At 36.6% G+C, this 26,403-nt stretch overlaps 1 protein-coding gene across 1 annotated transcript; it reads left to right on the plus strand.

Moving 5' to 3' along the window:
• Positions 1 to 17,503: 17,503 nt before the first annotated feature.
• On the plus strand, positions 17,504 to 22,192 carry LOC145112253 (eukaryotic translation initiation factor-like). The gene is made up of 9 exons (XM_079048438.1): positions 17,504 to 17,921; positions 18,812 to 18,883; positions 18,995 to 19,090; positions 19,478 to 19,678; positions 19,845 to 19,939; positions 20,016 to 20,103; positions 20,192 to 20,542; positions 20,634 to 20,876; positions 20,957 to 22,192. The coding sequence occupies exons 1-9, from the start codon at positions 17,763 to 17,765 to the stop codon at positions 21,926 to 21,928; spliced, it is 2,277 nt and encodes a 758-aa protein (XP_078904564.1). The 5' UTR covers positions 17,504 to 17,762; the 3' UTR covers positions 21,929 to 22,192.
• The last annotated feature ends 4,211 nt before the right edge of the window (positions 22,193 to 26,403 follow it).

Below are 26,403 nucleotides of genomic sequence, written 5' to 3' on the forward strand. Positions count from 1 at the left end.
ATTGTGTAAATCATCTATTCTTGTATAGTTGGCTAATGATCCATAGTTTGTATGGATTGGGTTAAAACCCATAAGGTGCTCCATGGATAATCCATGGAGGTTACAAACCCATGGATCATGGAATATGGAAAGCCATGACAATTAGGGTTTACATGGTGTAACCCTACTTGTGCCACAACTATATAAAGAACCCTATGCAAGCAAAATCGACACTATGACTACTACTTGTACAAGAAAGAGGGCTAGCCGATTTTGAGGTGTAAGTGAACTTCTCTCAAGGTCATTCCAAGTGTTGTGGTGTTATGTGAGACATTTGAGGCATCACACTTGAGGTGCTAGGCTCACAAGGTTCTCAAGGAATCCAAACCACAAAAGGTATGTTCTTCTTCTAGCATTTATGTTCAAGTACCAATGCTATGTTAGATAGTTAAAGAACCTTGGAAAATCAAATTTGCATGTATCTTAGTCAAACATAGATCCAAGGTTTCTAGGGTTGCATGTACACCTTAGGAGTGTTAGAATGCTCAAAACCTAACAGTGGTATCAGAGCCTAGGCTTGTTTGTTTGATACTTGATGCAAAATTATGAAAAAACTCAGTTTTTCTGCACTCTGCAGCATGAACTCGTCGAGTCCATGGGGGGACTCGACGAGTCCATGAGTTAATTCATCCTACTCGTCGAGTAGGTTCTTGCACTCGACAAGTAGGAGCCCCTGAATGCAGATTTTCGAGTTTTGCTGCTGGAAATGGACTAGAAACATTACCCTAAACTGTTTTGGTGTTATAAAACTTGTTTTAGATGGTGTAATGGTTATGCTAATCCATTTTCAATGGTTATTATCAAAATTTCAAGTTTTATATGGTTTATTTATGATTCTTGAAATTGTTGATATGAACATTCATGAACTTATGAGTTTAGAAGATCATAGGAATTATTTTTAACTTGCTTGTTAGTTTAATTCTTGATCATTATGTGTTTTAATGGAATCCATAATTTGTCCTCAAGTTATGGATTACCAAAAGTCATTCTTTTAAAGTCCATTATTAAACACATAGGTTACATAAAATAAAAAGCCTCTCATTTTATTAATCCATTAACTCATAAGTTATGAAAGATGAAAAGTTTTCAAAGTTACAAAACTTGCCCTCAAGTTTTGGAACATGTAAAGTCTCTTTAAAACTTTAGTTCCAACCCCTAGAATTTTAAAAGTTAAAATTCAACCCATATACTTTATAATATTATAAGTTTAATAATATATATATATATATATATATATATATATATATATATATATATATATATATAAGAACAAGTCGTTTTACCGTTAGTAGACTTCATTCACGAAGTCGGTCTATAAGGGGGGTATAAGGTTGTTGCCTATAAAATGGCAGCTTAATGGGTGTCCATTCTCACCCATCGCTTCCTTGATCGGTGCAGGGTCGTTAGTCGAACGGGTAGGACAAGAACTTTAATCCTCATTAAAAGTATGATGAATGTAAAGTAACTAAATGTTTTATAAATTCCCAATCTTAGTTACTTTAGGAAAATGTGAATAAGGTGCTAACCCATGAGATTACTGTTTGGGTGTCAAACCAACAAATAATGGGATAAAATAATATTAATAAAGCTCAAGTCACTGCTATTTCTTATACTAAAGATAGTATAGAGTAAGCAGGGTCGGTCCACAGGAATACATGACTTCTTATCTTGCCATATTTTCACACATAATACAAATAATATTAAAATGGGGGATTGTGTTTGAACTTGAATTAAACTTCATAAATAAGAAAGATTGATAACAAAACGCAATAAAAGAAGTACATTTCCGATTCTGACTCTTATACATGTATTATGTTGAAAGATGTAATATGATTATAACTCATGTTCAATCTAGGTTGGTAAGTTAGATATTAATAAACTCTAATATCCAAATTGGCAAAAGTATTTTATTCAAAACAAGCTCTTCAAATAAAACTTCATTTAATTGATTCAATTCAAATAAGTTCTTGCATCAAATCATTAAATGACGTTAAGTTTTTGCACTAATTACCAACAATGTTTAACATTCCTCTTAAGCTTGGGAATATAAACATTTAATCTTTGATTGCACTAATTTTGATCTAATTACAACCAAGTAAGTGTGTGTTGCTAACATCAAATCATAAAACATATACGAATTTCATAATTTGATTAACTAGATTGATAAGAACCCTAGTTCATTGATCAAGTGAAAAAGAGAACTAACCAAACACATGATTAAGATCAAATCAAATATTACTAGATGTTAAACACAAATCAAGTTCAAGTTACAACCTAACAACACATACTTAAGAATTCAGATTCGGAAATGATAATGAAATCAACCATACATGTCTAGGTTAAACTACAAATCAAACAAGTTCAAACTTCAAATTGACTTACAAAAAGGAAATTAAAGTGTTTCCAAGTGTTAATCTACTTCCAAAAGCTCTGAAAATCGCCTTCTCTCTGCCCAAAATCCGACCTCCCAAAGTAAAAAGTCGGTTCCCCCCTTTAAAAATGGTGAAAAACTGCTTTAAAACCCGCATTTACGTTTACACGGCCCGCATAAATTAACACTGTCATTTACACGGCCCGCGTAAACGCAAAAATATATTGTGCATAAATCTACGTTTACACGGCCCGCGTAAACGCAAGGCTTGCATTTACACAGCCGTATAAATCTCTGTAAAGCCAAAATCTTCATTTCTTTGATATCTTGCTCCTCGGTGCTCCGCAAGTCCTGAAATTTTGTCCGCAACTTTTATTTACCTCCTCCAACAATATCCTACCTCCAAAAGTCCCTAAAATATCACAAAAGTATGTGAATGAAATTGCCTCATGAAAAATCCCGAAAAACATGCAAAATACATGAGTTTAAGCATATATGCAATGTACTTTTATGAAATAAAGCTACAAAATGGGTACATGAAATGCACCTAACAAATCTCCCCAAGCTTAAACCTTTCTTGTCCTCAAGAAAGAACAAGAAAATTTAACCGGAGAAAATAAAATAAAAGAGAAGAAAAGAAAATCACAGTTAAATTTTTTTTTTTTTGAAACTTGATGCAAGAAATCAAAACAAACATGAAAAAATATATCCAATCCAATTAACCCTGTTTTGTACCATAGTTGAGAATGTACCTGTCATGCCTTGAGTCAACTTGGCTTTAGTCTCAAAATATTATATGATAATGGAAATAAGACTTTGGCCACTCCCTAATACAACTCAACAGAATCAAAGATCACAACACTAATTCCCTTTCAATATCATCAAGTCAATTCTTGGAACAAATTATGGTCTTACTCTCGTGAAATTATATGTGACAAAACATGCTCAACCATCTTTGTTTCATAAAATATAACAATGCCCGATTCCAGCTATTTGTTGATCAACAACAATCTTTTTCTGAAAAATCTTTTCTAAAAATTCCCTAATATTTATCCAGATTGGTTACAAACTTCAAACCACTTACACCAGTCAAAGTAATTAACATTCAGTCCAATGTCATAAGTTCAAATCCAAGTCCAAGGGAATCTTTTGACAGCCAAGTATTTTTCCTAAACACAATATTCAATTAAACTATAAACACAATTATATACAAACTTCTTAATTATATTTTTTTACAAATAAAGCTCATGGCTTTCTTTGAAATCCGTGTAACGGGCTTCCAACCAACACATCCAAATCAAATGACCTTAGTGTGCTAGATTTAAAGAGATCCATCGGGTTTACTTGCCCGAACCTCAAAGGCCACAGATTAGCTTTATTTGCTATTATTAAGTTCATGACTTTCTATGGAACCCATGTAACGAATTTTCAACTCAATCAGTCCCAAACAATTTAGCTTTAGGCGATTAGATGTAAAACACCCCTCAGAGTTTACTTGTTCGAATCCCAAAGGTCACAGATTAACTTAATAATAGTTTTTTTTTTTTTCTTTTTTTTAAGTAACACAAATACAAATAACTAAGTTAACACATAACACTCTTATTAATTAATTTATTTATTTGGCCAATTTCTTTATATTTTCGTCCTTGACTTTTCTATTGTGGGACATCTCACGGTCTATTACCGTGAGGACTTCTAAGACATTTTTCAGGGGACTAAAGGTTAACATGCAAAGACCCGTAAGTATAGTTGAAAGCTATGTCCCCAACCAGGGTATATAAAAGGGAATGAGTAGAAAGGACTTTTTAGAGCGCTGGAAGGCTCGGGACATTGAAATTTTGCATTTTTATTTTTTTATTTGGCATTTTAAGTTCAATTGAGCACTTACTACTCATAAGACCAGTCATATGTCCCAAAGAATCGACTCATACCTACTATTATGCTCAAATGTTGACAATCTTCTCACTTTCTGTTTTGCACAAGTAGCTTCGGGAGGTGTGTTCGTGTGCGATTAACTTGCTTTTAGATTTTCAATAAAAAGAGCAAGTCTAATCTCAAGGCACATGACTCATTTACCAGCTCAACTGTTTCGAAAAGATTCGGTTGCTTGGGATTGGATCAATTGTTTTTTTTTTCAAAGAATGCAATGCAAAAATTTGGATGCAAAGAAAATAATAAAAATTAGAATAGAAAGAAAATCTTTTTGGTTTTTGAAAAATTTTCTATGCAGAAAAATGAACAAGAAAATAAAAATTAATGCAATATGTACAAAATTAATGCAACCTACATGCAACGGAATTTATGCATGGATGGATGCCCCTCCCCAAGCTTAAAATATAGCATCGTCCTCGATGCTTGGAGAGAGGCATAGTCGGCCTATTAAGAGTCGGATGGTGGAGGATGGTAGCTGGGTTGGGAATGGGTCCAAAACAGTCACAGATGCATACCAATTGAATTTTTAAGCAAAATATGAACGACTAAAGATATGGAAAGAATTTACCAAATCGTTCTTGGAGCCTTGCAATTATGGTGAGAACCTCCTCTTCATCCTCCCCAAGCTATCCGTGAAGTATTTTTGGAGCCGGAGATTCATTTTCTAGGCATAAAAAAATAAGTTTAAAACCATTTGGGACATTAAAAAAAATTGAAATTTACCAAAGACTAAAAAATTTTAAAAGAAAGGAAAAAAAACTTCGGGTTGCCTCCCGGTTAGCTGCCCTTGTTTTAAGTTGTTGGCTCGACTTGGCCCCTGAATGTGCTTTGTTCTAAGTAGGTGGGCCTTTACAACACATTAACCTTCTCGCCACTTCCTTCAATTGAAAACTTATCTTCTACCTGACTTTTTTTTTCTTTTTTTTTAAAAGCACTTGCTCACAAAATGCTTGGCATAAACAATTAGTAACACCGTGTCCCCGGCAACGGCGCCAATTTGTTAGGCGTATCAAACCCAACAAATAAAGGGTTCAAATGACTCCTTAAACACTACTACTATGCACTAAAAACGTAGTACAAGGTAAGTAGGGTCGATCCACAGAGACACGGGACAAGTGTTTATACCTTTTTGCGTAAGGTACAAAAATGGTCACAGAATGGGGGGAATTTATAAGCAATGATTTAAACTATAGAATAAAGCAATAAGTAAATGATTGATTAAGTGAAATAAGTTCAAGATTTGTAAGTACTCCAACTCTATGCAAGACAAATTAGCAATGTGATTCCATGGATGACAAGATATTTGTTTAATTCTATCTAAGTTGGTACTTGAAAGTGTTAACAAGCTCTAACACTTCCCATTCACCACAATAATTAACCAAAACAAGCTCTTTGATTAATCCTAACCTTACCAATCTAATCTAAACAAACTCTTAGAATTAGGTTGAAAGATTGCATTAAACTTTATGTGAATGTTCCCAACAACACTCAATACTCCTCATAAGCTCGGGAGCATAAGAATGTGTGAATAAGATTTACACTAAATTCATTCAATAGAAATCAGTTTAGTGCTTGTTACCTAGTCCAATTTACAAAACAATTACGGATTTTGCAATTAGATAACTTGAATGATCTAACCCTAATTCAAATGGCCAATAAGAATCACAATTAGAATCAAACATTCGATTGAAACAAAATCAAATTCACTAGATAGAAAATTGAAAGAAAACATCAAGTAATATGATTGAAATCACAACTAGAAGTCAAGACATAAAGTTGGAGAATCTAGGGTTCTAGCCACTCATGACTAGAACAAGATCACAAATCTAGAAAATGAAATTAAAGTTCTTACAAAATGAAATCAAATGTTCCCAAGTGTTAATCAACTTCAAAATCCTCAAGAAAATTGCCTTCTCTCTGCCCAAAATCCGACCTCCCAAAGTAAAAAGTCGGTTCCCCCCCTTTAAAAATGGTGAAAAACTGCTTTAAAACCCGCATTTACGTTTACACGGCCCGCATAAATTAACACTGTCATTTACACGGCCCGCGTAAACGCAAAAATATACTGTGCAGAAATCTACGTTTACACGGCCCGCGTAAACGCAAGGCTTGCATTTACACGGCCGTGTAAATCTCTGTAAAGCCAAAATCTTCATTTCTTTGATATCTTGCTCCTCGGTGCTCCGCAAGTCCTGAAATTTTGTCCGCAACTTTTATTTACCTCCTCCAACAATATCCTACCTCCAAAAGTCCCTAAAATATCACAAAAGTATGTGAATGAAATTGCCTCATGAAAAATCCCGAAAAACATGCAAAATGCATGAGTTTAAGCCTATATGCAATGTACTTTTATGAAATAAAGCTACAAAATGGGTACATGAAATGCACCTAACAATTACACTTTGCACTTTGTTTAAGTCATTAGTGGAGCGTGTGTGGTTAACCGGCACACTAACCTGGATTTAACAAGGTAGGCAAAGGGTAACTTAGTGTTTATCATAGTATCGGTGGAGCGCGTGTGGTTAACCGGCACATCGATTGAGGGGTAAATATTAAGGGTACCAAGTATATTTGCATGGTTATTCACACCTTGTTTTGTGATCCTCGGCATCCCAGTCACAAAAAACTGAAGGGCACATTCAAGATTGAAACATGCCATTGAAAAGTTCAATGAATCTCAAAGAATCTAGGAGTTTCAAAACCAATTAAAACCTAATAACTTATTTCGTTTTTTCATGGTGGAAATTGGTGAATCGTCATTCACCTACCTTCAAATATTTTATAGCTTGGATTACGACATCCCTCTTCTAAGTTATAAAATATTGTGTTGGGTCCTAGCCTTAATATTTCATATTGGGTGTTATATTAAGGACATAAATCAACTAACTTGAATATCTCCCATTGTAGATGTCTGGTTTAGACAACTGTGATCTTCCCAAATCTCATGGAAATCATACTTCTCTACCTCCACCTCCTCCATTTACTCTCCCTGACCCACAAGCTCGAAGACTTGAAAAATTCAATGTCACTCAAGCCCTACTAGCAATGAAACATAAAGATGGAAGACCTGTGTGCACTCATGTCTTAGGAATGAAGTGACACATTGACAGGTTAAGAATGTTGGGTGTCGTTTTCCCAAGGAAGTTGGCTATTGATTGGGTTATTCAGTCACTTCCTGAGTCATATAGTGAGTTCATTAAGAACTACTATGTGACAGATCACGACATGACCCTAATAGATCTATCTTATTTGCTTGTTGCTGCTGAGTCAGGAATGATGTGGTGCAATGGTCAAACAAATATGGGTGGAAGGTTTATTTCTCAAACTTCCATGGACATTGACAATGGTAACATTGGAAGTCCAGAAAAGCTTTCTCTTCCCAATGGAAAGGGATTGGCCTTGGTCAACCCGGTTGACCAAAAGGTAAAGGGAAAAGCTAAGTCTGTGATAGTCCCGTGTTCCATTCCCAAAGAGTCTATATGTTTTCATTGTCAAGAGAAGGGACATTGGTTGCGAAACTGCCTTAACTACCTGAAAGATCTAACATAAAAGGAAGAATAAAAAAGGTTTGACTCTGCTTCAGGTAAGTCCACTACCTAACTCTGTTAAGTTCCTTATTGATGATTCTTAATACTTAATGTGACTCGGTTACATTTTGATGTTTGGCAGGATCAAGCAAAGGGAAGGAAACTTAAAGGAAGAGTATGTTGAATCTGATCGCGAAGATGGATTTCAATCGCATGGTTTGAAGATCGGATTCTTGAGCTACTACTTAAGAGTTATGATAGATTGCTAGAAAATATGTAATAACATAGTTTTCATTTAAAGTTGCATTGTAAGGATAAGTTTTTCCGCATTTATTAAATAAATTAAATTTTGTTTTACTTTATTTTATATCTCCTTGCAATGGCATTTATGGAAAATTGATGTTTGTATGTTTCTAGCAATAATGGAAATATGAATTTGATTCCTTCTTTTGTGGTAGTGTCTAAACTTACCAAATAAGGAAAGATTCTCATCACCCAAGTTTCAGTTGGATAGAAACTTGGAATCATGCAACTTGTATTGTATTATGAATGAGAATTTCTCATCTTTGGAAAATTAAGACTAATTCCTTGTTCACATGTATATGTGAGTCGAGTGAAGGGCTAAGGAATCAAGTACACATTCTTGTGCACTGGTTAAGTCCACCACAAAAAGATCGGTAAGACTATTCGTCATGATTTACTAAAGTTTAGTAAATATGGTTATACTTACCAGTTTAAGTATAATTTTGAAACATTGGAAAAGTTTCGATGTATGGCAGGACGAATGAGAAGAATCAAATTAGGCAGAAAGATAAAAGTTTCTTAAATCTGAAAAGATGGGAGAGTACTTTAGTATCATGTTTTGTGATCATCTTAATGATTAAGAAACCATATCACAATTGGTCCTCTAAGGACATCTTAGTGCATTCTTATGGCTAAGAAGAGGAATCATGAATTGTTGAAGTGGTTAAATCAAGAAGATGAGTCATACTTCGTTCCAAAACAATTTTTAGAGTTATACTCCAAGATTGTAAATAGAGTGACATATCTTAAAAGAAGGTTTATAACACTTGTCAAATGTAAGAGTAAAATGTGACCTATTCTTGTACATTTGAAATTGGTAAGTTGTGATGTTTTGGATAAAACAAAGACCAACTAAGGCCAATTGTGTGAAGTGTTTGTCTTGATAAAGGATCCGCACTATTTCTTGAATATTTGGCAAGTGAGTCTTATATGTTAAGAGGACAGTGGGAGTATTAAAGATCTTGAAAAAGCTTTTAGATCTAATCAAGAAGAAAAAACATGCAGTTTATCACTAGCACACGACTTGAGGTTTATAACCTATCGTGTTGACATATTCCTATTTTTGTGCCCATTCCAGTTAAAGTTGGCTTTGAATATGAGTTCTGAGAGTTCTCAATTGGTTGCAAAACAACCTGGAAGCAATGACAGGCCCTTGTACTGCCAAGTGGCAAGAAGTTAAGACTGCACAAGTTCAATCCATAAGAGCTTGGATTTGTCACTAACCTTGTCTTGTGATTATGGTTTTGACAAATTCACATGGATAGGAACACATACACCATAAAATCTAAGTGTCATAAGGTTTCTCTCCGATTCATGAAAATGATGGTGAGGAAACGCTTTTACTAAGTAGATTTTAAGTAGATAGCAATTGTGATATTTGCATTCTCAAAGTCGTTAGTGGAGCGTGTGTGGTTAACCGGCACACTAACTTGGACTTGTGAGGAATGGCAAAGGTCTAAACAATTGAGACTATGATTATGGCATCCCTTTTCATAGTTCTGAAATTGTTTAGACACACATGTGTGCTATCTAAGGAAAAGTGTATGATTTTGATAAAGTTTTATCAAAGCATTTCGTATCAGAAGTCTGAACTTTGGTAAGAAAGTCAATCAAGTATTGATTTCTAGAAGTCCAGCTGATTTCTGAGTACATGTCAAAGCTAGTGGGAGCATAAGTATTATGCTGATAATTCTCATGTTAGTGGGAGCATGATAATTATGATGATTGTTACAAGTTAGCAATGTTAATTATAGAAAAATAAAAATTCAATTGGGAAAAAGTTGTTTTGCTATAATTATGGGAGAGGAAATTATACTTCATTTCAATTCTAAAAGCTTAGATTGAGGGTTTAATCATCTTTAGTCAAGGATATATATATATATCAATTTTATGTTGGAATGGCTCAACATAAGGAAATTCTATATATGGGTCCATTATTTGCGTTCTAAAATTCGATTATGATTACGACATCCCTTTTCATAATCTGAATTATGAGAACTTGGCAAATAGAAATAGAAATATTATAGCAAAAGACTGGTCCAGTATCATGTCTTTATGTGAGACATCATGAATCGTGTCCCATATGCTTCAGATATAGGATCGATTGTATGTGCTATAATATTCATCTGTTCTAAATTTTTCCAAATGCCCAGAGCATTAAGAGGGAAAAAGTACTAGAACTAGATGTGACTAATTTGATTAAGCAATTATCGAGGATAATCTAAGGTTTAACAAAGATTGGTTACTCAGGAACAGTTGGAAGTATAGTGTTAATTTTGGAAGGACCATATTGACATATTCTGAAAAGAGGCAACTCTTGTTCAGGAGTGATAGTCAAAATGGGAATATGGAAATGTTCCCGTAGGTGGAAGTTATTCATTAAATTTGTGTAAGATTAGGAAACTGAATGCATGAAGGATGTTCAAAGGAATGTACTTTGAATTTGAGACTTCGTTTCCATGGAGTGATCTCCGTTGGAATACTCTGTAATGTCTGTTGACAAGTCTTTGTGACTAGTGTGCATAATCATTATAAGAGGATCAATGCATATAAATCTAACATATTTCAGTAAATGGTAGGAAGTTGGAATTCTTACATTTACGATAAGGATTTGGGATTGTGAAATAAGTATCATTGGAATTTTGTTCAATCGATCTATTTCACAAAGTAAAGATCATAGACAAACTTAGTGTGCATACTTGGTGTATGGCATAACTAATGTTTGGAAAAACATAGTGTGCATACTTGGTGTATGGCATGACTAGTGTTTAGAAAAAAAACTATAGTGTACATGCTTGGAGCATGGGACAGCTATTGTTTTAATTCAAGTATAAAGTTGATAGTTTGAAACAGTATGCAATGAATAATGTGTAATCAATATGGTGATAAATAAAATATGTTATATTTATATCCATAAGTTCTGAGACCATATTTGATTCGATTATTCTTGTGTTTCACTTTGCATGTTTTGACTTCCAGAATAACTAGGTCATTCTTCCCGAATGACTAAGTTATTCAAACCATCCACAGTCGGTCATATGTTGGAAGTAGATATGAATCAAGACTGTCATGAAGCTGGATTGTAGATGTCCAAGGTATGGGACATAGCAAGAGTTGCTACAGCATTCATGAGTGCTCATAAGTTATGAGTATTGGATTCAACCCACGCTCACTGGTATCACTTCATGGAATTTATCTCGAGTGATCGTGAGACGATAATATCATATAAGTCTTCAAACCTAGAGATATGACTTGTTGCCTATGAGTTGGTTATACATTGATTGTACGAAAACGCATTGGTAACTCGATGTTATAAAACGTGCCTTTGTGTATGATTCAACAAGTAGTAGAACAAGCATATGAGTTGAAGTTTATCTGTTCCTTCTTGGATTAGAAGCGATATCTGGGCCCCTCGATGATTTTGTGTTGACCCATGTACCGGGCCCGGTCAGAACTAAGTTGATGTGTTCAATTAAGTTCTATGTCAAACAAATCGGAAATCGGGAAACAAACTGCTGGACAATAAGTAAGACATTGTTCCATGTATTTGTCCGTCTGATATCTAGAACAGAGGATTATATGATCACTTATCTTAAATGGACTATCATCATCATCTCAGTTCCGCGAGACCTTGAAAGAGCTACGATTGTTGATCGGTTCCTGAAGTTATTCTTGCAGATATAGTTATTAGACTTATCCAAGTGGGAGACTGTTGGATTAGGTGTCTAAGTTCATAACTATTTATGGGAAGTACTTGACCCGGTTGGCATGGTCCATTTGGGTTGCATGGCATTGCAACACTTGGATAGACTTAATGAGAGAAAGGACACTTAAGGATTATTAATATATTATAAGTTCTAATATATTAATAATATTATTTAATTAGTATTGATCAAAGAACTAATTTGGAATTAATTAAGTGATCAAAAAGAGACTAATTAAATATATGGGGTTGATTGTGTAAATCATCTATTCTTGTATAGTGGGCTAATGATCCATGGTTTGTATGGATTGGGTTAAAACCCATAAGGTTCTCCATGGATAATCCGTGGAGGTTACAAACCCATGGATCATGGAATATGGAAAGCCATGACAATTAGGGTTTACATGGTGTAACCCTACTTGTGCCACAACTATATAAAGAACCATATGCAAGCAAAATCGGCACTATGACTACTACTTGTACAAGAAAGAGGGCTAGCCGATTTTGAGGTGTAAGTGAACTTCTCTCAAGGTCATTCCAAGTGTTGTGGTGTTGTGTGAGACATTTGAGGCATCACACTTGAGGTGCTAGGCTCACAAGGTTCTCAAGGAATCCAAACCACAAAAGGTATGTTCTTCTTCTAGCATTTATGTTCAAGTACCAATGCTATGTTAGATAGTTGAAGAACCTTGGAAAATCAAATTTTCATGTATCTTAGTCAAACATAGATCCAAGGTTTCTAGGGTTGCATGTACACCTTAGGAGTGTTAGAATGCTCAAAACCCAACAAGATTAACAAGTTTTCCACCGACAGCCGTGGATTGTTGACCCGGTGTGGTCGGGTTTGGGTCCTGGATTTTAGTGGGATCAGACAGACTGTGTTGGAGGAGGCACATAAGTCCAGATTTTCGATAGACCCTGGAACCACCAAGATGTCTCAGGATTTACGACTTAACTACCAGTGGCCGTGTATGAATAAGGAGATAACTTAATATGTTGAGAGGTGCTTAACCTGTCGGATGGTCAAGCCCGAGCACCAGAGGCCGCATGGAAAGCTTCAACATTTGGAGGTTCCCATATGGAAATGGGAACAGATCACCATGGATTTCATCACCAAGCTACCTCAGACGACTAAGGGGTTCGATGCGATTTGGGTAATAGTGGACCGTCTGACCAAGAATGCCCTCTTCTTAGCTATTCGAGAGAGTTCATCAGACGAGAAATTGGCCAATGTGTATGTACGCAAGATTGTCGCCCGTTATGGTGTTCCAATTTCTATTGTTTTCAGATCGGGATGTTCGGTTTACCTCGCGGTTTTGGAAAAGGTTCTGCAAGAAACTGGGTACGAGGTTGCATTTTAGCACTGCTTATCATCCGCATACTGATGGTCAGAGCAAACTGACCATCAAGAAACTCGAGGACATGTTGCGAGCATGTTTGATTGATTTTGGTGGGATTTGGGACTCCTACGTTCCCTTAGTTGAGTTTTCATACAATAACAACTATCACTCCAGCATCAGTGCGCCACCATTCGAGCTTTTCTATAGGAGGAAGTGTCGTATCCCAGTTTTTTGGGGGGAGGTAGGTCACAGAGTTATGGAAATGACTGAGGTAGTCCTTTAGATGACATAACTTATTCAACATATTAGACAGATGTTTCAGACAACTTAGAGTCGACAGAAAAGTTATGTTGACAGACGTCGATCGGAGTTGGAGTTTCAGGTCGACGACATGGTTCTACTGAAGGTATCACCCTGGAAGGATGTATTACGCTTCAGGAATAAGGGAAAATTAGGGCCATGATATAGTGGGTCGTTTCGAGTAATTGCCAAGGTTGGCAGAGTAGTTTATCAGTTGGATTTGCCTGAGGACCTCAATTAGATTCACAACACATTTTATGTTTCTCAGCTTCGGAAGTGTGTGGCTGATGATTCAGCAGTTGTTCCGTTGGATGATATTCAGATTGATGATCGCCTGAATTATGTGGAGGGACCATTGGCGATCTTTGATTGGAAGACGAAGGCCTTGCACAATAAGGTGGTGTCTTTGGTCAAGGTTCAGTGGCAACATCAGAAGGGTTCCGAATGGACTTGGGAACCCGAGGCGCAAATGTGAGAGCACTACCCGAAGTTGTTCACAACAGCGAACTTCGAGGACTAAGTCTTGTTCAAGTGGGGGAGAATTGCAACATCCGAATATTCAAGTATCTACACTTTTAACCCTTGGTGTGAGAAATGTTTGCAAAAATGGTTCCATGACACTTTAATGAGAAAGTGGGTTGCTTGCGTACGTTGGGCGTACGTGGCCTGGACCAAAACCCTAATATTTAGGGTTTGTGCACTATTTATACATCCTTAACTCTCAAGGCTCCCTTCATTCACTAGCCTCCAACCTCATATTCGACCCTTGCAAACCCTAATCCATTTTGAGAGCATCTTTGAGTCATTAGTGTGTGTTTTGGTGTTCTTAGAGGAAGGAGAAGGAAAGGAAAGCATCTTAGAAGCTTGGAGCAGTTTGGATCCAGAAGCACATCATCCTTTTGCACCACTCTGAGATAAAAAGCTCTGCCCTTGATGAAGTTTTCATTTATATCTTGTTAGCCATGTATTTGTTTTCATTTTGGTCCCATAAGATTGGTAATATAAGTATGGGTTACTCTAAATCATATGAGTTGTCCTTTCAGACGTTTTGGAGCGTGTAGAGTCATAAAAATGTAATCTTGGACCTTAGTTGCATTCCATGCATGGACTATGATGTCTTGATGAGTTAAGAAGTTGGGGTTTTTGGTATTGAGCACTTAATAGCCATGCAAGATCATAAAGTTGGAAACTTTATGATTAAGGACATCATTTGAGGACTAGATCTATATTTTGGACGAAAGGGCTTAAGGGATTAAGCCCTTAACAGAAGAAACGATGGCGGGTGCGTACGTTGGGCGTATGCTATGGTATGCTGCATGTACCAGGTCAACAACCCGTTTTTGGTCAATGCTCTAGTATGCCGTGCGTACAAGCTGAGTACGTTGGGCGTACTTAGCTGAGTTGAGTTCTTTGATTTTTGACTTTGTGTAGGATTTGACCAAGTTTGACCTAAGGGTATTTTGGGTATTTTGAGTTGTATTTGAGATTGGTCATTATTTGATGTATATGTGACTGGTAGAGCTGATATTCGGAGCAGTGACCTATTCAACTATCTGTTCAGACTCAGAAGTGAGTTTTCCTCATTGTACTCGTGGGCCGAAGACAACAATTCTGGCCCACTGGGTTATGTATCCTGGTTTTGAGGATGTTGATATGTTGTATTGATATGTTAGGACTGAGTTTGGGTATATAGGATATTGTTATGTGATAGTGATTTGTAGATGTGTCTGTTAGTCTATTGACTGGTTATATGATTATCTGTTTACTGGATATATGTTATCTGATATGTATATGTCTACATAGTTTGGTTGGGTTGAGGCGCATCTGCTTTGTGCGAAAGCCAACAAACCGGGGAGAAAGCCAGACATAAGCTGTGTGCCCGAGTGGCAAGCCAGACTTATGTTGTGGGCTCATGAGTAAGCCAACCATAAGTTGTGGGCCGGAAGGCAAGCCAGACTCATGTTGTGGACTCAGGGGTAATCCAGTCTGTTAGTTGTGGACCCAGTATGTATGTTGTTATATGTTTGTGTGGTGGTACTTTGGGGGAACTCAATAAGCTTTGGCTTACGGTTTTTAGTCTCATGTTTTAGGTACTTTAAATGATCGTGGCAAGACAAAGGCGTTATCGTACACATCCTTCTATGTCATGTTCTTGGAGATTTATGATACACTGATCTTGAGATATTTGTAGTTTATACTTGATTTTGTTATGTTCTTTTAAAAAAAACAATGGTTTATTCTGATTTGGAAAATGAAAATTTTTATTTTGATTCTGGCATGTTCAGGATCATCTTTAATGATTTGAAACATATTGTAGTCCACATGGAAATATTGTTTTGCTAAAATTTTCTCATAAACTGTGAGGGAAAAGATGTTTGGTTAGCCGTTGCTTAATAAATGATAGATAACATGAGTGTTTAAAACTTTTCATAAATGTAACAACAAACATGGAAACTATTTTAAGACCACTTGTAGGTCCCAAATCGATTATAGTTCGTGGAGGGGAGGGGTTTCAATAACGTAAAAGTTTAACAAATTTTTTGAATATGAATTAATTCATTGATATGAATAAAATCAAATGCAAGAGCAATTACTAAAATTCTAGAATTAGAATTACAAAAAATGTGAAAACCACCTTCATAAATACATAAATTGAAAGCTCTTTACTGTGAATTTCATACACATAAAACTCAATTACAATTAATCTAATTGTTTTGTGTACTCTTGTATAATGAAGTTAATCCTTATATAACAATTTTAAATTGTGGAATAATTGAATAAGTAACCGTTGTTTGACAATTATCCAATTAGATATTTATTTGGGTTTACATTTTAATTATTTTTTTATCATGTAACTTTGAGATTAAATGATCCGACCTATATTTAACCCATTTATCTTACATGTTAGATTAAGAAAAAAATGAATCAACCTATGGTAAACCTATTATTCTAACATATCAAAGTTGAAAACATCAACATATTTAGTTAAATAATTTTTTTTTTGGTATAAATCTAATCCCAAATAGCTTAACAAATCAATTTGATCCTAACATAATCTAACAGACCAACCCTAATTATGTTTTACTTTTATATCCATAAGAGAGTGATAAAAACTAGGGACGGAAACGAGATGGGAAATTGGCGGGGAATACAATCCATATCCTTGTACCGACCCATAACATTTATATCCATCATGTCTCCGCCTAACCTAATCCCCGACGGGTACAAAGGAAGAATCCCAATAGGTTACGGGGAACATTTGGGGGTACCCATTTAGTATTTAAAAAAAACAAAAAATCTTAAAAATATAAACAATAATCATGGGGGAAAATAGTGTCATACCCGTCCCCACCTCGTATCCATTTCATATATGAAAACAAATCCCCGAACAATAGAGACTTCATAAGAGACCATTTGAGTTGCATATCATAATGCTCCTAAAGAGGAATGTATTTCCTCACAAAGGAAATAATGCACGGGGGACAATACTAATAATTCAGAAAATAGATCAAAGTAAGGGATACATATTGACAAGGATAAAATAGGGGAGTGGACTTGGAAAGAGATCAACATATTTTCTACTACTTATCATGATTATCTATGATGATGGGTTGAACCGAACCAGACGAGCCTTTCAACATCTCACTAATCAAAATCATCATCACAAAACAACTAGTCGATCTGTTGGATCATCACAAAATCTCCATCCCGTTACCCATCAAAAAAAGAAGCCCAATCCTATTAAGATCGGCTCCCTACTAGTATACGAACATACAAATCAAATTTGCATCCATACTACAAACCCTACATAAAGAGTGAAAAATACAAATAAATATAGGGACTAAGATAACGATTTCACAAAGTTAGAAGGTGTCCTTTGTACTTGAAGAAGAAGGAGTTATAAACATATTAAATACAATTATCATCCTTTGAAAACCAAAAAAGTACACAAAATGGGGGAAATTTTCGAGTATAAAATAGTCTAAATACGATGCGCAGTATCGCACCACCAAGTTAAAGGGTTTCTCTCTCTCCTCTTTTTTCTTTCTCTCACTTCCTCCAGGCGAGAGAAAGCTCCTTCCCTAATCTCTCTTTTTCTCCATCTATCCCTACAGAAAACCCTATCTTTCATATATATCAAGATTTGTTTGAATCTTGATTTTACTTACTTTAGCTGTGTTCGTCAATCGCCGATTCAACTTTAAGCTTTTTGTTCGATTTGAGCAAAAGATAGAAACAATCGAGGTATGCAGGCTGATCAGACGGCGTTGAGCTTGAGACCTGGTGGTGGAAATCGAGGAAGAACTTCTGGCCCTCGCTTTGATTCGTTGGCTTTCGGTTCTTCTGATCTTCCTGCCCTTCGACCTCATGGCGGTGCTGGCGTTCCATCTCTTGCCGCCTTCAAGGTTGTTACTTTGGTTTAACTCTAATTGGATCTGGGCTTTGTATTTCTTTGAACCTCATCTTTGTGGGTATTTAGTTGATTTTTTCCCCTCATCTAGTTGATATCTGTTTTGTTTATACTTATCTAGTCCTCAGTCTCATGTATTGTCTATTTTGTTGATACGTGAATATTGTGTATATATTTCGATCTCCGATGCATGAGCAGCGACTTATGTTAGTTTAAATCAAACTGAAAGTGTACCTTATCGATTCAAGATTTTCTTTGATTGACCTCTGATATGTGGTTTGTGGCAAACAGGGATCTGAGAAAGAATGTCTATGATTGACGTTTAATAGGATTAATTTTGGGACTAAGGTTTTTGGAAACAGTAATTTAAGATATTTAATATGCTCTGTAAGCTACATGAGAATTAGATTCCGATAGAGAAACCCACTGAAATTGTGTTCGCATATGCGATGCTCATTACCCTTTTTATGATTTTCATTGGAAGGTACCTTGAATTCATCACAGACACATTCTTTTTTCAGAACTAGATAATATCTGTATTTCGACAATTATTAACAATATATATAGTCTTTCTAACATTTGAAAACATTCTTCTACTGATAATTAGTTTCAGACATTCCTTTTACTCAAGTAATTGATAATTTCCTATGGAAGCAAGTATAATTCTATACATTCCACTCAACATGTTGAGTAATTTGGCAAGTGGGTATTGAGCATAGATATCTTAATGAGTTTTTGGTAGTTAAAGATTGTCAATGTAATGTAACAGAGTTATTTTACTAATATGTTTGCTATTGGCAATTTGGTACATATAATTCCTTGATCTTTTTCTTTCAATAGCCTCAATATTAACTTTTAAATTCATTAATTTTTCTCTTATTTTAGAACAATGATTCCCGATTCGAGCTTCGTGAACGTGTTCGTTACACCAGAGATCAGCTGTTACAACTCAGGGAGGTAATGCATTAAACACTGCATTTAAGCTTCTTTTTTGTCTTCTAATTGTGTTAACACTGATTTAATGTCGGTTTTTGATACACATTAAGTCTGTTTTTTATTTGGTGGTAGGTTGTAGATATACCCGAGGAGATACTTAAAGTCAAACAAGAAGTGGAAACTGAATTTTTTGGGGAGGCCCAAAACTGGACCAAATCTGAAGGAACTGTAAGCACCAAACCTTTCATATCATCTTTATACCATAAACAACCCTTTACTGTGTTTTGCATGCATTAGACTCTGATGTCAATATAACAAAAATTGCAACTTTTTGTCCCATCAAAAAAAGGAGGACGAATGTCAAAGTGACAAAAATTGCAACTTTTTGTCACATCAATGTCAATGGGACAAAAACGGTTACTTTTTGTCTAATCAAAAAAGGTGTGACATGGACTTTATGTCAATATGACAAAAACGGTAACTTTATGACAAACTTGCAAAAGACGTTAATGCCCTCCTCATCCTTAGGCACTGTGAGCCAGAGCCAATGTGCTATTGTTTTTTATTTGTGAAAAATGAATTCTAATTTTGCAAGAATGGTTTATTTATTTACAGGTGGCAGTTCCAGCTCAGCCACGCTACTCTGAGCCTGACAACCGGGACTGGCGTGGAAGAGCACCGCCTCCTGTGGAGGAGCGGTCTTGGGATTCCGGTAGAGACAACAGAGACTTTGGTGGCCGGTCTGATGGGAATCAGTACAATAGGCAAGATTCCAACTCACAGTTTGGTAGATCACAGGCTTCTCCTAACCAAGGGGTGAGTTTGTAAATTAAATCTTTCTTCTATATTGTTATATGTTATTGACAATGGATTTCTTAGTTTCATTCATTTGTGTATTATAACATCCTACTTTCATTTCTTTTACAAAATTGTACTTTAATGAACAAATGATTGAAAGTATATTGCTATTTTTTGAAAACAGGGTCCTGCTCCTGCTCTTGTCAAAGCTGAGGTGCCCTGGTCAGTTCGGAGGGGGACTTTATCTGATAAGGATCGTGTCTTGAAGACTGTAAAAGGGTAAACTAGTAAAAAACTCAACTTGAAAATTCATAATCCATTTATTCAGATTATCATTATACCTTTTGATTTTCAGTATTCTGAACAAGTTGACCCCGGAAAAGTTTGACCTCCTCAAAGGTCAACTCATCGACTCAGGAATCACAACAGCTGATATTCTCAAGGTTTGTGTGTATTTTGTATATGTATATTTTCTTTATATATCACATAACAAATTAATAACAATATGGTGGTTGTTTATGGAATTTTTAGGGGGTTATCTCGTTGATATTTGACAAGGCTGTTCTTGAGCCAACTTTTTGCCCAATGTATGCTCAACTGTGTTCAGATCTTAATACAAAGCTTCCACCATTTCCATCTGATGAACCTGATGGAAAGGAGATTACATTCAAACGTGTTTTGTTAAATAATTGTCAAGAGGCATTTGAAGGTGCTGACAAACTGAGGTCAGAAATAAGACAGATGAATGCCCCTGAACAAGAATCTGAACGCAGAGACAAAGAACGAATGATTAAACTTCGCACACTTGGAAACATCAAACTTATTGGTGAGCTTTTGAAGCAGAAAATGGTCCCTGAAAAGATCGTGCATCACATTGTTCAGGTTTCACTATTCATCTACTTCCATTTCTAATTTTCTAATTTTCTACTTTCACTATTTTTCTTATTATGGTGAATTTGACATGACATGACAGGAGCTTTTAGGATCAGACAATAAAATTTGTCCAGAGGAGGAAAACGTAGAAGCAATATGCCAATTCTTTAACACCATTGGCAAACAACTAGACGAGAGTCTTAAATCAAGGCGCATTAATGATCTTTATTTCAACCGACTCAAAGAGCTCACCACAAACCAACAACTAGCTCCACGAATGAGGTTCATGGTTCGTGATGTCATCGATCTCAGATCAAACAACTGGATTCCAAGGCGCGAAGAGGTAATCACCCATTCCATTCCATTCTTCCATTCCATTCCATCCGAACAAATAGATCATTAATGTTGGATCTTGTTCTTAAGGTGAAAGCCAAGACTATAACCGAGATTCACACGGAAGCGGAGAAGAACATGCGACTCCGCCCCGGTTCAACCGCGAGTATCCGAAACAGCCGCGCGTTGGCTGCCGGAGCACAAGGAGGCGGCGGCGGTGGTTTCAACCGCCCGGGGGCAGGCGGTTTAATGCCCGGAACACCCGGGATGTCTCCCGGGCCCCGCATGATGCCCGGAACACCCGGTTTAGAAAACGATAACTGGGAGGTTCAGAGGTCCCGCAACATGCCTAGAGGTGGTGTTCAACAACAACCTTTACTCAACAAAACACCATCACCAACTCAAAGATTTCTCCCACAAGGCTCCGGCGGTTTCATTAGCGGCAAATCAAGCGCCCTGTTGCAGGGCAGCGGCGGTGGTGGTGGTGCCACTACTCCTGTTCCTGTATCTCCAGCGAAACCGGCTCCGGCTCCGGCTCCGGTTGCTGCTGCTCCGGTGAAGGTGAAGAATCCTGATGAGTTGAAGAGGAAAACGGTTTCGCTTCTGGAGGAATATTTTAGTGTGCGGATGCTTGATGAGGCTCTACAGTGTGTGGAGGAGCTCAAAGCACCGGAATATTACCCTGAGTTTGTGAAGGAAGCGGTTTCGTTAGCATTGGAGAAAAGCGCACCGTGTGTGGAACCGTTGGTGAAGCTGTTGGACCATCTTGTTTCCAAAAAGGTTCTGACTCGAGCCGACTTGACCGCTGGGTGCACCGCCTACGGTTCGTTGCTGGATGACATCGCGATTGATTTGCCAAAAGCACCTGGCAATTTTGGTGAGATGATGGGCCATTTGGTGGTGTCTGGTGGGTTGGATTTCAAGGTGGTGGGGGATGTTTTGAAGTGTATGGAGGATGACTATTTTCAGAAGTTGGTTTTCATGGGTGTGAAAGGGGTTGTTGGGAGTGGGATTTTGGAGGCACAGGCGGCTGATGTGGCGGCGTGTGAGAGGCTGTTCTAGGTCTGTGAAATGAAACCACATGACATGACAGGTGAGTCTGTATAATCGATGATGTTTTTGTTGAGGGGTTATGATAGGCATAGTTGTTATGTGTTTGGAAACAAAAAAAGGTGGACGAATGTTGCCATGAATTTTGAGTTTTTCTTAATTTTTGTTTTATGTTTTAGTTTTTTGTGACTTTCGAGTTAAATTTGATTATTGTTGAGACTTGAAAGTTCATAAAAGGAACTGTTGTATTTTATTGAAATCTCAATTGTTTTCTTATGATTGGTTTTGGGTGCATTTCAGCCTGAAAGTTTTAACTTTCAAGAAATCTTACCTAGTTGATGAATTAATTTTGTTTTAGTTCAATCAGTTGAAGAATACATTTTAGCTTTTATTTTCTAATGTAGAATTTGTGTAATTTTGGTTTAAAAAATTAAGCCTTAACATGAACAAAAGTGAAAGCTGCCAACACTTTTTTATGCAATTGACGTTTAATTTGTTTTTAAGATGTATGTTTGTGGTAAATCACTAAAATGTGTGTTGTTTCCATTGCGTTTTCAAACACTATCTTAAAAATAAATGGAGTATTACGATGTGTTTCAATTTTATTACAAGGGAAGTTAGCAAAGACAACTAAAATGTAAACGAGGGTTATCACCAAAATTCTAAACGAGGGTTAAGACCATCTCCAACCCAATTTTTATCTTTTTATATCAAGATGGTTTAAAAAATGATGCAAATAATATATCCTTATCATTTCAGCAGGACCAGATTTTTATGATGCAAATAATATATCCTTATCATTTCATGCAGGTAGGAAAAGCATAACCATTTTCGATTACTGTAAGGCAGAAAAAAGAATTTATAAAATTTGATGAAAAAGATATTCGTTATCGAAGAGCTATAGGCACAGTGACGGAGCCAGGTTCAAAGTAAATGGGTATCCCAAACCGGGTTCGATTTATGGGTTTTCCAAACTCGGTTTCGGGTTTAAACCCAATTTCATTCAAAAGTTTATAACAGATGTATATGAGCTATGTTTCATGTTATGACCGATGTGGGACAATTTTAAAATTTTAAAAACAAGTTGAAATTTTGATAAACAAAATAAAATACACCAATGTAACAGCCAAGATTCGAAATAGAGACCTCAAACTTAAAAGTTCAACACTTTACCACTTGGACAACTCAATACTTGTGCTTAATTTTCACAATATCATAATATAATAGATATAATCTGTATAAAGCTATATAAAAGGAGCTGAGAAAATAAATGTTTGCAAGAAGATTTGAACTTGCAACCTCTAGAAACATCCCTTAACACCTTAACCATCTGAACAAATTTCATCTTGTGTTATTATCTCCCTAAACGTATTAATATTATACATATGTACACTAAATAAAACGAAATTTTTCTAAAAAAATTATACTACCGAATTTTTTTTGAGGGGTATCCCGGGATACCTCGGGATCTATTGTGGATCCGCCGATGTATTTATTGTAATTCTTTGGGTGATCAACCAAAACAAAAAAAAAAGTTTTTGGTGTTTGGTTACCAAGTATAAATATGTATTTATTCCATATTCATATGTATACGATCCTTTTAATATAAAATAAATACATATTTATATCTATTAAATACAAATAAATATCTCTATTAAATACAAATAAAAAATATTTATACATTTAAAAACATATTTTACATATAAAAATATTTTTATTTGTTCTTAATAGATATGAATATGTATTTATTTTGTATAAAAACTATCGTATACATATAAATATGAAATAAATACATATTTATAGTTAGTAAGCACACACACACACACACACACACACACATATATATATATATATATATATATATATATATATATATATATATATATATATATATATATATATATATATATTGTGTTTTGGTTGATGAATCACCCAAAGAATAAAAAAATATTTCGTTTATATGTATTTTACCATATAAATATGAAATAAATACATATCTATACTTAGTAATATGTACAAATACATATAAATATATCTTTTATACAATATAAACCTTATAAATAAATATTTTTATATTTATATTTATACAATATGTTTTCATATGAAATAAATATATATTTATACCTACTAAATACAAATAAATATATTTCTAATATATATATGCGTTTCTAAAGAAATACATAGGCTTTCAAATATATAAATACTAAATACAAGTACACATATTTGTAACATCCCAAATTCCAAAAGTATCATTGAAGGGCTTAAATTGTAAATTAAGGAAAGGGACTCGACGAGTAGGCCCGCTTACTCGCCGAGTCGGAGCGGGATTCTGTCGCGGTTTAAGTGGCCAACTCGCCGAGTCGGCGGCTGGGACTCGACGAGTTGGTGCTGAAGAGAGAAAAACCCTAATCCCGGGGGTTGGGCCCTATATAAAGACCATTATATCCCTCCCTCAGCTTCTTTACTACCCTTTTGAGATCCAGAAACCCTAAATCGTGAGTGAGAGCCCTTGGAAGCAAATTGGAGCCTAGATAAGTGGTTTTGGTGAAGAGATCTTGAAGATCAAGAAGCTTGGATCAAGGGGATTTGCAGAGATTTGGATTATTCCTCAGTGGGAGGTCGTCCTTGAGGTAATAAGCTGCTGTTTTGGCTCTATTGCAATTAGATCTATCCTATGTGTGAGATTTGGGGCATTTTTGGTATGATTGAGAGTTATTTCGAGGTTGGAGTTTAGATCTGAGGTTGCTACCTCAGATCTAGGCTTGTAATGATCCAGAATGCCATAAAGCTTATGTCATTGAGTGATTGGTGATGCCCCTTTTTCATAAACCCTAGCCTTAGAGTGTTTTGGGCCTATAACTCCTTGGTTTCACGTAAAGTTTGCCACTTTACGTAGGGGTTAGACTGTAGAAGAGTGGATCTATGGATTGGAGCCCCTGCATGGCTCGAAAAGCCACTGTATGGATTGAGAACTGGTGAGACTCGGCGAGTCACATGGGTGTACTCGGCGAGTTGTATGAACATGAGCATGGACTCTGCGAGTTGGAAGAACAACGCGGCGAGTCTGTTGAAGATTGCCTTGGACTCGGCGAGTCTGTTCTTGGACTCGACGAGTCTGGTCGTAAAACCCCAATCTCTTCTAGTTAACCTCGAAGCAGTGAGTCGGGAGGTGAATCTGTGAGTTGAGTAGGATGGGACTCGGAGATCGTTGGACTCGACGAGTCTTGGGGTGACTCGGCGAGTTGAGTCGTGTTCTAAGAGTTTTCAGAGTATAAGGACTCGACGAGTCAACGGGTTGACTCGGCGAGTAGAGTCAGTCAGGAAGGATGACTTTGGCCAGGACTTTGATTTTGACCCCGAGGGTATTATGGTAAATTGGTTATTTATGTCAATGGTCCATTGATGGCAATATGTGTTGGAGTTTGGAGCAGTGCTTCGGGTGTGTACCTTCGTTGTTCGGTTTTTCGTTTCAGGTGAGTTATCCTCACTGTACTCAAGGGTTTAAGGCACCAAGGCCGGCCCTTTGAATTGTGGTTTAGAGCTTGTTATGTTTTGTGATGATATGCTTGCTAGTATCCTGGTAGACAGGATAATGATATGAGGATATGCTTTGTTAGCTTAGTATCCTAGAGGATATGATAGCTAAGTGATGGCTAGTTCTGTTGGATCAGCACCCTGGTAGTTGGGTAGTGGTTATGAGTATAGACCTGTAGTTGGTCTTGCCTTATGTACGCTGGTAGGAGGTTACCCGTGGGATATGCATGTTGAGTCGTAGCAGAGGGTATTCCGTCCCGGTAGGATGATAGGGCCCTAGTATGTTGATTTAGTAGAATGTTATGTGGTTGCCTGTTATGTATACATGTTGCTAGTATAGGGGCATTCCAACCCGATGGTTGTGGGCCAGGAGTATTCCATCCAGATAGGATGATTAGACTCATAGTAGGTTGGCATTCCAACCCGATGGTTGAGGGGCCTAGGGTATTCCATCCTGAGGGATGATTGGACCCATGGTAGTTGTTATTGTATGATAGGAGGTGGGGCATTCCAACCCGATGGTTGTGGGCCAGGAGTATTCCATCCAGGTAGGATGATTGGACTCATAGTAGATTGACATTCCAACCCGATGGTTGAGGGGCCTGGGGTATTCCATCTTGCGAGATGATTGGACCCATAGTAGTTGTAGTTGTATGTATATGTGTATGGGCATTCTAACCTGATGGTTGTGGGCCGAGAGTATTCCATCCCGGTAGGATGATTGGGCTCGTAGTATGTTGGCATTCCAACTCGAAGGTTGAGGGCCAGGGGTATTCCAACCGGAAGGTTGATTGGACCCATAGCATGTTGTTCTTTATTGTATGTATGTTTATGTGTGTATGGGTACTTTGGGGGAACTCACTAAGCTTTCGGGCTTACAGTTGCAGTTTATTGTTTCAGGTACTTCAGGAGATCGTGGCAAGGCGAAGGCGTGATCATACCGCTCCTCATGT

The sequence above is a fragment of the Lactuca virosa genome, chromosome 5, assembly GCF_052849685.1.
Source record: "Lactuca virosa cultivar CGN04683 chromosome 5, Lactuca_virosa_CGN04683_v6, whole genome shotgun sequence".
Classification (NCBI taxonomy): domain Eukaryota; kingdom Viridiplantae; phylum Streptophyta; class Magnoliopsida; order Asterales; family Asteraceae; genus Lactuca; species Lactuca virosa.